Source organism: Eleutherodactylus coqui, chromosome 12 (genome assembly GCF_035609145.1).
Source record: "Eleutherodactylus coqui strain aEleCoq1 chromosome 12, aEleCoq1.hap1, whole genome shotgun sequence".
Taxonomy (NCBI): Eukaryota; Metazoa; Chordata; class Amphibia; order Anura; family Eleutherodactylidae; genus Eleutherodactylus; species Eleutherodactylus coqui.
In genome coordinates this window covers 59,701,723-59,716,656 of record NC_089848.1, presented here as the reverse complement: position 1 = coordinate 59,716,656, position 14,934 = coordinate 59,701,723, and the positions used below count along the sequence as shown (strand labels likewise).

Genomic DNA, 14,934 nt, shown 5'->3' with positions numbered 1-14,934 from the left:
GCGAAAGACACGTTTATGTTATGCCGAAACGCGTCGCAATAAACCCTTGAACTTATCCTGCCCACAAAGCATCGTGTTTAATGGGTGGTATTTACACCCTTTTCTAGTCTGTGCTGAGTGTGGAGGACATTGTTTTCTAACTACCACTAAGTCACTTGTATAGACATAGAGTTATTTGATGAAATTCTGTCTGCCTGTAGTCACCCCTAGAGGGAGCTCAGGAGCTTACCACATACTATTTATACACTAAACGTCATAATAAAAACATGTAGTAAGCTCCTAAACTTCCCCTAGTGGTGACTGAAGACAGACAGAATATTGTCATTTACATAGCAGTAAATAATCTAACAACTGATAAGCAGCACGCATTCATGAAACGCAAGTTGTGCCTAAATAACATGCTTGGCTTTTATATAGAGGTAAGTGCCAATCTGGATGCTGATCATAGAGCTGACCTAGATTTTGCTAAATCATTTGATATAGTCACACAGAGGCCTTGTACTGATGCAAGAACTAGAGCACAATGCCTAGACATGGGTGAAGAATTGGTTTAGAGGCAGAAAACAGTTGCTCAAAATGGGCTAAAGTCAGCAGTGAGGTTCCGCAGGGGATCTGTGTTAGTCCTAATTCTTGTTAATCTCTTTATTAAAGGGGGTTTCCCACCACTTAAAATTGTTTCACCACCACTCTGTTCTTCTTGGTCGCTGCTGACCAGACCTGTCACTGCTACCTGTAGATGGTCACTGCTGAGGCCAATGATTAGCTGCAGCAGTCACAGGTCCTGGTCAACAGCAACCAAGAAGAACAGAGCGGTTGAGAAGTAATTTTAAGTGGTGGGAAAAGTCCTTTAATGACCTTGTGGATGGGAAGAAAATTGTCAGGTTTTGCTGAGAGTACAAAACTTTGAAGGTTTCCCAAAACTAAGCTCTCAGTATGGGGAAGAAAGTGGCAGATGACTTTCAGTGTTGATACGTGTAAAGTAATGGACCTGGACCTCAGTGAGAGTATTACTGCGTCTAGATGAAATTGAATAAAACTGGGGACAAGAGAAGGACCTGGGTATTCTGGTTACCAGTAAGCTTGGCAGCAGTACTCAATGTCAAGCAGCAGCTGCAAAAGCAAATAAGATTTTAGGGTTTAAAAATTGACATAAAATCCTGTGATCCTAATATAATATTACCCTCTATAAATTCCTTGTCAGGTCACATATGGAGTACGGGATTCAGTTTTGGGCTTCACATTTAAAGAAGGATATAGGAAAGCTGGAGAGGGTTCAAAGGCGGGCGACTAGATTATTAAATGGGATGAGAGGTCTTTCTTATCATGAGAGACTAGAAAAATGTGGCTTGTTGTATTGAAAAAAATGCCTTAGTCCGGCTTCACACGGGTGTAAGCACGTTTATGTGCGCATTCGCGACACTCGTTTGCTAATTGGATGTTGCATATTAAATACATTTTGCGTGCTGCTTTTTGCATGTGCACATCAGGTGAAAAAAACCTGCAGCCATGGTCCTGTACATTGAAAGGGCTAATTAGATTCATAAGTTCTATTTCCCTGCGTAACTGCGCAGGAAAATAGAACATGCGGCGTATTTTGTTTTTGCTCTACAGAATTGCACACGCAAAATACGTGCTTGTGAAATCAATGGGTTCTATTCACTGCGTATTGCGTGCGCAAATACGGTCATGTGAATCTTGCCTTAGAGGTGATCTCGTTTGCATGTATGAATATGTGCGGCTGGTACATAGAACTAGCAAATGATTCGTTTTTTCCAAGGACTGTACATTGGACCAGGCAATAGAATGATAATACCCTGTTTCCCTGAAAATAAGACATACCCTGAAAATAAGACACAGCATGATTTTCCAGAATTTTTGAGGATGCAAAATGATTTTTCAGGCTTTTTGAGGATGCTTGAAATATAAGCCCTACTCCAAAATTAAGCCCTGCTAACAGTTAATTAAAAAAGTCAATTTAAATATTGTCCAGACAGCTATACATGTAAAAAAGTTAAACCTTTTTGATCAAAAATTAATATAAGACACTGTCTTATTTTTGGGGAAAAACAGTAGTAAATCGGGGCAGGTGAACCTGTGTTAAGGGCAACATTAAAAACGTGCAATATGACTACGTTCCCTCCAGGTTATATGGCCACCAGAGCTCTCTAGCAGTCATTATTCCCTTCACCTTCCTAAATACTCACTCACTTTACAAATATCTGAGAGAGAATTCAAAACTCATGTTTAAACTTGCGTGATTTCTACATACCCATCAAAGTTCAATTTTGGGACACAATGTAATGTAATTCCTGTATTAGCAGACATAGTTTAAATAGAAGTACAGTATACAGATGTAAAGACGTGACTGTGATAACGTTATGCAATTGTTATCTTGTCTTAATCCATTGAAAAGCTATTGTTATCATATCTTACAGGGGTTTTCCAGACAAATCCTATAGATGACCTATCTTCGGGATAGGTCATCAATAGTTGATCGCCAGAGACCCGCAGAGATCAGCTAAGCAAACGTCCTGCTGTCACTGCAGCGGAGCCAGATATCATCATCAGGGTCGGAGACAGAAGCATCACAGAGGGCTTCACTCTCATTGAAATCAATGGGAGCGTTGCCTCCTATAAAACTTCCACATCCAACCCTGGTGTCAGAGACAGATGTGTAATGGGGATTGAACTCCCATTGATTTCAATAAGAGTGAAGCTGTCTATGGTGCTTCTGCCTCCAACACCGAAGACGATGTCCGGTACTGCTGCACTGAAAACAGGCCATGCGCTTAGCCGATCGCCGGGGATCCCAACAATGATTCCCCTGGCAATCAACTGTTGAAAACCAATTCTGAGGATCGGTCATCAACAGGATTTGCTTGGAAAACCCCTATATGCCATTGAAAGGCTATTGAGAGGGAAACCAACTGTGGCACACAAAGTTATCTTAAAGGGGTTGTCTCGTGAAATCAAGTGGGGTTCAGCACTTCTGTATGGCCATATTAATGCACTTTGTAATGTACATCGTGCATTAATTATGAGCCATACAGAAGTTATTCACTTACCTGCTCCGTTGCTAGCGTCCCCGTCGCCATGGATCCGTCTAAATTCGCTGGCGTTTTTAGACGTGCTTGCGCAGTCCGGTCTTCTCCCTGGTGAATGGGGCCGCTCGTGCCGGAGAGCTGGTCCTCGTAGCTCCGCCCCGTCACGTGTGCCGATTCCAGCCAATCAGGAGGCTGGAATCGGCAATGGACCGCACAGAGCCCACGGTGCACCATGGGAGAAGACCCGTGGTGCATCGCGGGTGAAGATCCCGGCGGCCATCTTGGTAAAGGAAGAAAGAAGTCGCCGCAGCGCGGGGATTCGGGTAAGTAATAAACTTTTTTTTTTTTTTTTTAACCCATCCCTTGGGTTTGTCTCGCGCCGAACGGGGGGCCTATTGAATAAAAAAAAAAACCCGTTTCGGCGTGAGACAACCCCTTTAAGGATTTGGAAGTCAAGTTAAACTTTGCTACATCTGTATGTTCATGCAGGAAAGGGTTATCAGATATAAGCCATGATCCTAACAAACAAGTATTAACAACGACATAGTTATAATAGCTATTTAATCATGTAGCATTAGCGCTTAGCTGTTATTACAAACTCAAGCTTGCAAATTGCTGTGTTGTTGCCTTAGGAACGATACGGCTTATAAAGACATTATCTAGTGTGATCAGGCATAGGTCAGACTGTAGTTCAATGATTAGGAACATTCAGTGTCTTCATTAATTAGAAATCGTCAACATATTTGGCTCCAATACACCACAATTGTATATATTTACTTGTTTCTTGCATCAGATGATCGATGCTCTTTTTTACTTTCTTTTGCTGTGGAAGAAGGAATCCCTATAAAGCTTTGGAGAATATATTCACTTGATTTAGAGTGAATTCACACCCTTGGCCTACATGGCTAAGCATTGTACCCCTGTCCTGATTACTTATTCTGCCTTGGTTTTGAGTTACAGTCGGTCTCATCCAGAGCTGCATTCACAGTTCTGCTGATTGTTAGTGGAAACAGTTTTCTAGCTTGTTGTCAAACAAAGCAACAACAACCTAATTTATAATGCCAAGGGAGAGTTAGCGTTTCCTACTACAAGGCCTGGAGTAAAGTTAACATTTTTCAGAAAACATGCTCTCTGCAGACGTCAATAAGAAATGCTGGGTCTGAAATGTCAGGTCTGAAGCCCAAAGGACGGTAAATGCAGCTCTGGACTAAAATACAGGCTGTAAGTCTCAAGATAAAATATTATATACTCTAGGGGCTGACATTTTTGTAAGTAGCTGATAAGAGTTTTTCACCAATTAGGTACCTGCAGATTAGAGATGAGCGAACTTTTCAAAAGTTTGGGTCAGCCAGTTTGGCGAGTTTTGTCAAAACGTTTGGTTCAGTCCAAAGTGGTTTGAACCAAACCAAAAATTCATAAAACCCCCTAAAACCTGTATTGAACAGTCCAAGACCCCTCAAACAACAATGGTGGTGGCAGTGATGGTGTTTCAGTGGATGTGGCTCAGTGGTTAGCACTGTTGCCTTGCAGCGCTAATGGCTTAGGTTCAAATCTGACCAAGGATAACATCTACATGGACTTTGTAAAACTCCATGCAGATGGTATGGAGCCGCATCCATAACACCAGCACCGGTGTTCAGTACCAGTTTAAAGTAGTTCTTATAAACTTCTGATTCGGCCAAAACAAACCTCCCAAGTTTCGGGATTTTGCCAAACCAAACGTTTAACAAAGTTTGACCCAAAACAGGGTTCTACTGGTTCAGGTCACTCAACACTACTGCAGATCATGGTTATATATTATAGAGGCAAAGTATTTGGTTGATATAGGTGCCTTGGAGAGCAGGTCCCAGCCCTGGTAGATCCCACTCCTTTCCTACTAGCTCCCTCCGGAGGCAAGAAAGTGGGTATGGAACTAGCCGAAGGGAGTGGAAAGGATAACAAAGACAAGGCCATTCTGTCCTTAGGGACAAAACCTGGCACCATGATGGTGGCCCAATCTGATCTTGTGCCCCTTCTAGTCTATGTATTTATGTCACTGCTGGAGTTGAATTGTTGAAGATCCAGGTTATCCTTGGTGCATGAACCATAGATTCCATATTGTAGTGATCCTTGCCACAACTATTTCTTCCTTCTAGTGCAGACGAGGCCACATACACTATAGGTTCATTTTTATGCTATGTGCACAGAAATGACCAGCTTGTGGCCATGTAGAAGTGACCATAGACAACGGTTTGGACTCTGAACTTTGCTCTGCTCGAAAATGTTCTCATGGCTCCCAGATTTGTCTCACTCGCTTCGTGATTCAACTTTGCTTCGTCCAGTCTTGCGTTTCCATATTTATATTGGGATGTTTACCTTCTTCTTCCTCCATTCGCTTCTGTTCCTGATTAAGTCTCCAGAACATCCCCCATTTACTCCCAACTGATATATATTCTCGCTTCAATATCGGAAACATCTTCCTAATGAAAACCAATTATTTATATTAGACTTCACCAACAGGTCAGGAGGCCTTTCATGTAGTCGCAGCCTGTCTTTGTTCTCCTCTTTACCCGCACACATAATACTGTGTCCTGCTTTCATTTTGTTGATTAACATGGAACCATCCTTTGTCTGGTAAATTCGAAGTAAAAGCAAAGGGGGTCTTTTGTGGTCTAGAAATCATTTTCGGAATGCTTACTGGAAATGGGAAACATATCATACCGTGTTGGGAGAGAACTAATTTTTCCCTTTTTTTTTCTTTTTCTTCATTTTCCTCCACCCTCCCTCTTTTTGCACTTAGAAAAAAATGTCAGGGTTTTTTTTTTTATACAAACCACAAAAGAGATCAGCACTAAGTTGACCTCTGTTGGGGCTATCGAATTCCACTGTGCAGATGTATCTCTGGGTAAAGCTAGCTGACACGCCTGATTCGCAAGGCATGACCGTTTATCAACTCGCAGATTATGTAGCCATGTACCATGACTGCAAAAAAAAAAAAAAACTTTCTATAAAACAAAAACATCTTCAAGAAGTCTAATGGGATAGTAGAAGGCAAAAGAAATAACGGGTGAAGACCTTTTCTGGAACAGCTTGCAGCACGTGATAGAAAGGATTAGGTATTTAAAAGCTTTTAGCACTAAAGTTGTCCGCTGATAAGAATGAGTTTGTTTCTTTGCCATGTTGATGGCTATTTGTGATAAATACGGTAAAGCTAAACCAGTCTGCTTGTCACATCAGCAGGCCAAGGAGACCAGAAATATGATCCCCTTTGCTTTCCCCCAGAGCCTTCCTTCTAGTAACATTCTGGCAGCACTTACCCTTCTGTAATGATCAAATGTATCACAAACCTTCACGTTCTGATTACTTTGCAAAGAATATACCATTTTCATCCTTGGGAAAATGCCATAAATTTCTCTTCGGTTTCAGCACATGCTTTTAAAGCTGCAATTTCTTCTATAATATATATTGTTTATACAGTGTACTAGATGCTCTTGGCTCTTTTCCTGAAAAGATTTATTATCTTATCTCGGTAAGAGTACTGCTTTTTACTATCTTTATTTACCTTGCTTTTTGATATCTAGAAAGAAGCCAAGTTACATTTTGAGTATAGTCACAGAGTGATTATAGTCACAGAGCAATTGCAAAAAATAAAGGTTATTATTGGGTTATAGGGTGTGAATTAGCTTCAGCTCCAACACTGGTCTTAAGCCCCATTTACACGCAACGATTACCGCTCAAAATTCGTTCAAACGAATAATAATAATCGTTGTGTGTCAATGCTGCCATCATTCATTCTTTGGCTAAACGATGATTTTAAGGTGAGCTTAAAATCCATCATTCTGCCAGGGACCGCATGCTGTGTTCTGCATGGGAGCAGCTGATTACATTGTATTCAGCCGACAGCCCCAGCAAGAACAAAGGAGCTGTATGCAGAGAACAGACCACCTGCTGAGTTCTGCAAGCAGCTCCTGGAGGCTCATTTGCATGCAAATGAATCTAATAAAATGCTAATTGCATTAGTGTTCATTAGCACTTTATGCAAAATGATCGCTAGAACTGTCAATCTTTCAATCGTTTGCGTATAAATGAGCCTATAGACTGGTTTTAGGGTTGGCACTTCTCACCATTTTGATTGAGATCTGTGAAAAAAACTATTTCTTTAGAGGTTTGCTATCCCATTCGAGTATCTGCTGAAGGGTATTCTTTTCTGGCAACATCGCTGTAAACATTCCCAAAAATGAACAAGCGCAATATCCTGAGAGCCACCAGTGTGTAAAGATGTATGGCTTGGTAAATGAAGATTTAAGTAGAGGGTTGTCCATGTCTATTACAGGCTTGCTGGTGGTTGAGGAGTCCAGTTCAGGTCAGGCAGATACGGCCACAGTAATTGCAGATGAAAGTTTGTCCTTTGTTTGGTGCTGCAGTGTCCTGGTTCTTTCTCGGTCTCCTCTTGTCCTTGAGAGCTGCCCAGTGAGCGTTCTCAAAAGAGGAGGCAGCTTGGTACGTGATATGCCTCCAAGCTCCCCCTGCCCCAAGGATAGGTCATCAATAGTAAAAGTCCCAGACAACCCCTTTAAAAAAGTACAGTAAGTTTGTATTCTCAAAAATGTGTTTGCCAAACTGTGCCGAGTAGAATTCTTCTATCTCCTTCGCTAAAAGCAATGGGTATTCTGGGGAAATTTTAAATTTGCTGCTTATTGTTTGCTATTAGCAATGATCTAAATTTTTCTTGGCCCTAAAAATGTCATCCTCCCGCACCCCCTATGAAGCCAATCATTGCTTTTCCCAGTAGCTTTTTTATTGGACTTATCATTCGCACCCAAACAAAATTGACAGCACAAGTGACAAAAAACTAATGAGAAAAATGTAATATCACGTAGTTGAAGCACTAGAAGTGTTCAGAAGCTCTTCAGCATGGGCCGCTTATACACATCTGTAATGTACTCCAATATGATGGCCACAACACCAAGACTTCCCACTATTCAACAGATCCAAACCTGATCATCATAGAAACCTACAGTGATCCAACGGATGTCCAAGTGTTACTGCTATTATACAGACGCTACAATTTCATTATAGACGTCTGAAAGGGCCTTTATTTGTACAATTCTTCAGGGCCACGTTAATATTTATATGACAGTAGAGAAGAGGTAATGATATTGGCTTCAATGTTGAGCGAACCAAAACAGTAGAATCAGGCTGAACTTTGGTAAAAGTTCGGTTTCATGTGAACCTGAACCTTGGGCAGCTTGTCTCGGCCAAACCCGCTAAAATTCTTCTTTTTTTCTCCTTCTTTTTCCTTTATTTGAAAGTAGGAAAAAGATAAAGGAAATAAAAGGAGAAGGAAAACAAAGAAGGAGGGAAACCCGAAGAAAAATGAAGGAACAAGAATCTTTTCCCTTCTTTCTTTTCATTAACTTTGCCTTAACACCGCTGAAAAGCATTTAGATATAATCCTAGGGGAACTAAGGGTGTTACACGGGGCTTTTATAGTTCTTAGGGCTCTTTTACACGAGCGTAGCGTTTTCGGACGCGTGAAGGGGCGCACAAATCTGACGTTTGTTCACCCATTCAGACGGCCCCCAATGTATATAAGCCGAGCCCGAATTGCCGTTGGGCGGGGGAGACAGTTTAGCTCTGCTAAACTGCCTTCCCCCTTTCCGCCCCCTCGCTAGCTCTCGGCAAGGGAAGGGGCAGGGCTAGAGCAAGTGTGCTCAGCAACTAGCTCCTGCCCCATCCCGCACCCTCCCATTGCAAACAGATGGCAAGGGGCGGAAAGAAGGAGGGAAGGGGGTAGGAGTTTAGCAGTCACACTGCTAAACTCCCTCCCACCTCCCTTCTCCAGCAGCTACCATAGGCTCCCATAGAAGTCTATGGCAGCGGCCACCATATTCCGTCCGGGAAAGGTAGTTCCTGAGCTATCTTTCCTGGCAGAAAATCACCAGTCTAATCTGATGCGATGGAATCCAAAGCATCAGATGGTAGCGTATATCGGTCGGCCGTGAAAATGGCGGCTGATATACTCTCATGTGAATAAAGCCTTAGACAGTATTATGTTGCATTTAGACTGAACGATTATCATAGAGTAAATCATTTGAACGAACAAAGCTGAACGATAGCCGTTCAGTTTAAGCGCAGCCAACGCTTCGAATTTGTCGTTCAGTTTCAGCCAGCATCAAAATCAGCGCCGGCTCGTTCACTTCTCATGCAATTTAACCCTTTCCAATCCAATTTGTATCCTGGTTTTCCTAGGGTCTTACTCTTTTTCTGCCGTTATGCAACGGCGCCATATGCTGGCTAAAGCCAGTACTGCATGAGGTGACACGTTGGATAGGCTCTGACAACAGAGAGGCTGGCAATATACAGTAAGAGAACCCCGACGGACGTCTTCCAACATCGGAGCTGTACAGCCTTAAATCATAATGTCTTCAGGGGTCAGACAGTGGATTGGAAGGGGTTAAACGCTGATCAGTTAGTGTTTCACATAGGAATGTGAAACACCGTACGACTAGTGCATTAGAACTCCACGAGAATAGGGGGATTGGAGAACTTCTGGTTTGGTTCAAACTCATTCAGAGCAAACTGAACTTTTTGCCAAAATTTAGCCATCTGGTCAAACCGGACCTTTTAAAACTTGCTCATCACTCATTGGGTTATATCTTGTTAAGTCATATTTTTGCCTATTTGCAATCAATAACTATCCATGTAGACATAAGCCATTATAAGCTCTAATAAAAGGTCTGTAAATGCCTTTTTCATGGTCCTGAATCAGAGTTATTATGTAATTAAGCCAATTCCATTATGAAAGCCATGAGATAATCCATCTCTTATGTACAAGACAGGGAAGAGACAACTGCCCAGGATGCCACAAGCCTGTGCAGAAAGCTACCCCATGGTCTCACCATTATATTCTTACTAGTTCTGGCTGAGACCCAAAAGCCTGACAAAATAGATCCATCTGCTGGATGCATGTGTGACAAGATATCATAGACGTTCCTCTCTCAATATTTACTCTAGTGATTAGTTAATAGTACAGTGTTTGCCAAATCAATGATTTGCATGAAAAATCATCTAAAATACTGTACAATATCAGATTCCGACACATCAAAGGAAGTACAAATAAAACTAGCTGGAGACATCTGCTTTTCCCACAATGCCAAATACCTATCATTTGGCGAGCAATAGACCATTCGATGGATGCCGCTTAGATAAAATGCATTATGCATTTTCTTATGTTTCGTTTAAGTAGGGGTCTGTGTACCTCACGCTTTCTTATTATGGATTCAGTGGGTGTATGTCACAGTTTTTCTCATATCCCACACAGATGGAAAGACAGATGTCAATGAACTCCAATATCATGGGGATGCAGGGTCCCAACCTAAGCAACCCTTGTGCTTCACCTCAAGTCCCTCCAATGCATTCAGATGCCAAAATGGTAAGAAAATGCAAAGCTATTTCCGTTACTACAGATTGGAGTATGTGAAATGTAGACCTGATCATGTATACTATTCTGGAGTAGGAATCTGCCCATCCCCTCACCGGCACACTGATATGAGTTTTACCACAAAGTCATAAAATACGCTGTTCACACTGCTGTTATTTTGATGTACGGTAGATTGTCGTCAAAGGAATGCATGATGTGATTCATCTTTACGCAATACATTCGGCTTAGTAAAATAAAAGAGAATAGTACTTGCAAAACGTATCAAACTTAGCAGTGAAGAGCCAACTTAGTCTGGTGGTTAGTTCTGTGGGTCAATAGTTATCATCTGCATCTTCTTTGTAGAGTAAAGCACAGCATGCAGTTGAGTCTTACTGAGTGGTTGCCTCATAAGGCCCATTTACATGTAACGATTATCGCTCGAAATTCATTCAAAACGACCGAAAATGAGTGATAATCGTTACATGTAAACGCGGGCATCGGGCACTTTTCGTTTGAACGAGGATTTTAAGGTGAACTTAAAATCCATCGTTCAGCTACTGAGAGATAAAGTATCTCTCAACAGACCATATGTTGTTATCTCCACAGGAGATAACATTGTAATCTGCCACAAGCAGAACAATGCAGATGTTTGCACAGCTGGGCGTGTGATTAATCACATGCTGGGCTCTGCAAACAGTTCCTGGAGGCCCTTTGACATGCAAATAAAGATGATAAAGTGCTAATGGTCCTTAACACTTTATTCAAATAGATCACTAAATCTCTTTTAATCTTTCAGTATTTTGAAAGATTATCATTGCATGTAAATGAGCCTTTAAGTACAGCATGCAGTTGAGTCTTATTGAGTGGTTGCCTCTTAGAATACCAACAGATAGATAATAATGTTCCCTATTGAAGGTACAAGTGGCATTGGCATTGGAGGTAGGCATATCACGCTGACTCTTCCTAAGGAACAGCTGGCAAGAAGTTAAGGAGACTTCAGACAACGCTCTTTATAAAAGCGCTGTGCAAGCAGCGCTTATCAAAAGAGAAGAAAACTGCAGGGTTAACAATTGCTTACAATAGTGAAGTTCAAATCACATCTGTCCATAAAGTGTTTGGACATCAAATAACTAGGTCATGGTTTACTAGATGGATACATTGACTTGCAGGGTAGAGAGAAAACGGACATGCGCAAAAAAAGAAAGAACCTATAGCGATACTCAGAATGGACCCTACTCACTAATATCAGGTTCACCAAATGTACTATGCCTTAAAGGGGTTGTACCAGAATTGACTTTTACCACCTACTAGTGATGAGCGAGCATACTCGCTAAGGGCAATTGCTTGAGCGAGCATTGCCCTTAATGAGTACCTGCCCGCTCGAGAGACAAGGTTCGGGTGCTGCCGGCGGGCAGGGAGCTGCGGGGGAGAGCGGGGAGGAACGGAGGGGAGATCTCTCTCTCCCTGTCTCCCCCCTGCTGACTGCCGCAACTCACCGCTCCCCCGTGCCGGCACCCGAACCGTGTCTCTCGAGCGGGCAGGTACTCGCTAAGGGCAATGCTCGCTCGAGCAATTGCCCTTAGCGAGTATGCGTGCTCATCTCTACCACCTACCCATAGGATAGCTGATAAAAGTCTGACCGATTGGGGGCTTACCTCTGAGACCCATATTGATCCTGAAAATGGCGTACTATATCCCCCTCTATGCAAAATCACTTGCAGCCCCTTCCACCACAGTGAGAAGGAGAATGAATGAGTCTCCTCCTTACTGCGAAAGATGTAGCATATCCACAGTGAGGAGTAGAGGGGGACACAAGACCCCCGTTCCTGGGATCAGTGGGTACCTAAGTGGAGAGACTCCCACCAATCAGATTTTTATCACCTATCCCATGGATCGATGATCAAAGTCGAAATTGGTACAACCCAATTAACTAAAACGCATGTTCAGCATTCTGCTTCTGGTCCACAATGCTCTTCTAATGAATGTCATAACATATCTCTATAGGCTTTCTCTTTTTTCTGGCTTGATAAATGACATAATGCTGACTTCATGCCCTTACCACTAGGGGAGCTAACTGCATATAGATTTGTAAAGCCAGTTTTGAACACAAAGGCAGCAGTATAAGTCTGTACACAGTGAGCTCCCCCTAGTGGCAGCTGCAGATAGCCAATATAACAGTGTCATTGCAACCAAGGAAACAGTTCAATGCTAGCCCCCCTGTACTGCAATGATACCTCTTATTACACATTGACTATATGTGGCTAGCCATACAGTTATTTAAAAAAATAAGCTTTAATTAATCACAAAACTGCAAAGAATTAAGATTAGAGATGAGCGAGCGTACTCGGAAAAGCACTACTCGCTCAAGCAATTTGCTTTATCCGAGTATCGCTGTGCTCGTCCCTGAAGATTCGGGTGCCGGCATGGAGCGGGGAGCTGCAGGGGAGAGCGGGGAGGAACGGAGGTAAGATCTTTCTCTCCCTCTCTCCCGCCCGCTCTCCCCTGCTCCCCGCTGCGACTCACCTGTCAGCCGCAGCGGCACCCGAATCTTCAGACCCGAGCACAGCGATACTCGGATAAAGCAAATTACTCGAGCGAGTAGTGCTTTTCCGAGTACGCTCGCTCATCTCTAATTAAGATATATCTGCACTTTAATGTAGATGATATTGCACATACAAATCAGCCAATGAATGAACAGAATGAATTTCTGTTCTCTTCCGCTATGTATAGAATACTAATGTAGTCACCGAACATAGCTGGGTTTTATTCTTTTTTTAATCATTATTTCATGGAACGCTGACCTCTGTAGTTGCGCTCGGAAAGGAAATCAGCATTTTCCACATGATATTCGATTCTACAGTCCTTTGAAACGATACTACAAAAATACTGAAACGCGGCTGAGTACGAACATTTGGAAAAGGATCTCGTCACATTTGATTTTAATTTTGAGAATTGAAATTGTTTTGTTTTTGAGATGTAGAGAGAAGAGGTTCCGAGTAAAGTAAGTAGTTTGTTGCCATGGCTGTATTTGTTTACTGACGGATTGTTGAAAGGTTGTCAGCAGCAATCAGCGAGCGGCAAATAGTTTGGAAACGTTGAAGTACGGAGCCTTTTGTGTTGAGCGCACAAGTGTAGCTACTCGGGAAAGATGTCATAAACAGATGTGCATAATATTTGCAGTATTCTATTCACAGCAGGCCAGCGAGAAATATTTTTGTATTGTCATAGAAATCAAATCCTGCCTCCAATACATGTGGTAGTCTAATTGATAAATCATTACCACAGTCACTAACGACGGTAATTGCACTAATTGCACTTTAAGATGTTATTTAAGGTCACACAATTAAAATACGGGTTCCTCTGTAAAGGAATTGAGGATATATGTATCCTTGCTTCATTATTTTAGTGTATTATTGCCTTCCCTTCAGCTTTCAGTAGCATTTTATACTGTCAGAAGACATGGGCGTAACTACAGGGGATGCAGGGGATGCAGTTGCACCCGGGCCCAGGAGCCTCAGGGGGCCCATAAGGTCTCTCTTCTCCATATAGGGAGCCCAGAACTATGAGTAAAGCATTATAGTTGGGGGCCATGTTACAGGTTTTGCATTGGTGTCTAGGAGCTTTAAGTTACGCTTCTGCGTTAAGGGGTTAAGAAAAGTTGGGGCCCCCAAGATAAACTTTTGCACCCGGGCCCATGAGCCTTTAGCTACGCCCCTGCGTATTAGTATGTTTTTTTGCAATGTAGAAGGAAACCCACAAACAAACTCCATGCAGATGTTGTCCTTGGTGGCATTTGAACCCAGGATGCCAGCACAGCAAGGCAACAGTGCTAACCACTAAGGCCGCCTGCAGACGGCCGGGTTGGATCCTGCTGCAAGAATTCTCGCAGCGGGATGCGTGCCGTGCCCCTGCAGTAACCACCCCGGCTCACCTGCTCCCGGCGTCTCCTCGCTCTGCTGTGTGCCGGCTACCACCCTGCCGGCGCATGCGCAGAGCGGAGCCGGCGTGTCATTAGTGACGTTTCTGTGCGGGCCTCTGCGAGACTTGCACAGAAATAGGACATGTCGCGATTTGTTTTCCACGCGTGTTTTCACGCGGACAAATCGCGGCCGTGTGCAAAGAATTGCATTATCTAATGCAATCCTATGGCAGCGGGCACGGCGGAAATTCTGCAGGTCGTCCATGCTGCCTAAGCCTCCATGCTGCCCTATATGTACTTCTTATCAGCACTTTCTATTTACATGCAATGTATTTGCAGAATGCTATCGGGTTTCTGCTGTTTTCTGCAAACTGACTGATCTGGAAATACTAGTGTTAATATTTTCCAAGCTAGGAGAAAAAAAAATCACAGGTTTAATGGAAAGCTTGAGGTGTAACAGCTTTAAACACTGACTTTGTAACACTTTCAGTTCGTTTCCTCAGTTTAGAGAAGGCATTGCTAGTAAAACATTATCTGTATCAATTTGGCATGAACGATTTTCGATCCTG

At 42.7% G+C, this 14,934-nt stretch overlaps 1 protein-coding gene across 4 annotated transcripts in view; it reads left to right on the top strand.

Annotated features, from left to right (window-relative positions):
* CREB5 (cAMP responsive element binding protein 5) overlaps positions 1-14,934 on the top strand; it is a 426,900-nt gene that overhangs the window by 327,510 nt on the left and 84,456 nt on the right. For 3 of the 4 annotated variants that reach the window (XM_066585645.1, XM_066585648.1, XM_066585647.1), the window contains one exon: positions 10,348-10,458. The exons of the other annotated variant lie outside the window; for it this stretch is intronic. In XM_066585645.1, the coding sequence (XP_066441742.1) occupies positions 10,348-10,458 (111 nt within the window). The remainder of the gene's footprint in view (positions 1-10,347; positions 10,459-14,934) is intronic. 4 annotated transcript variants of the gene reach the window in all.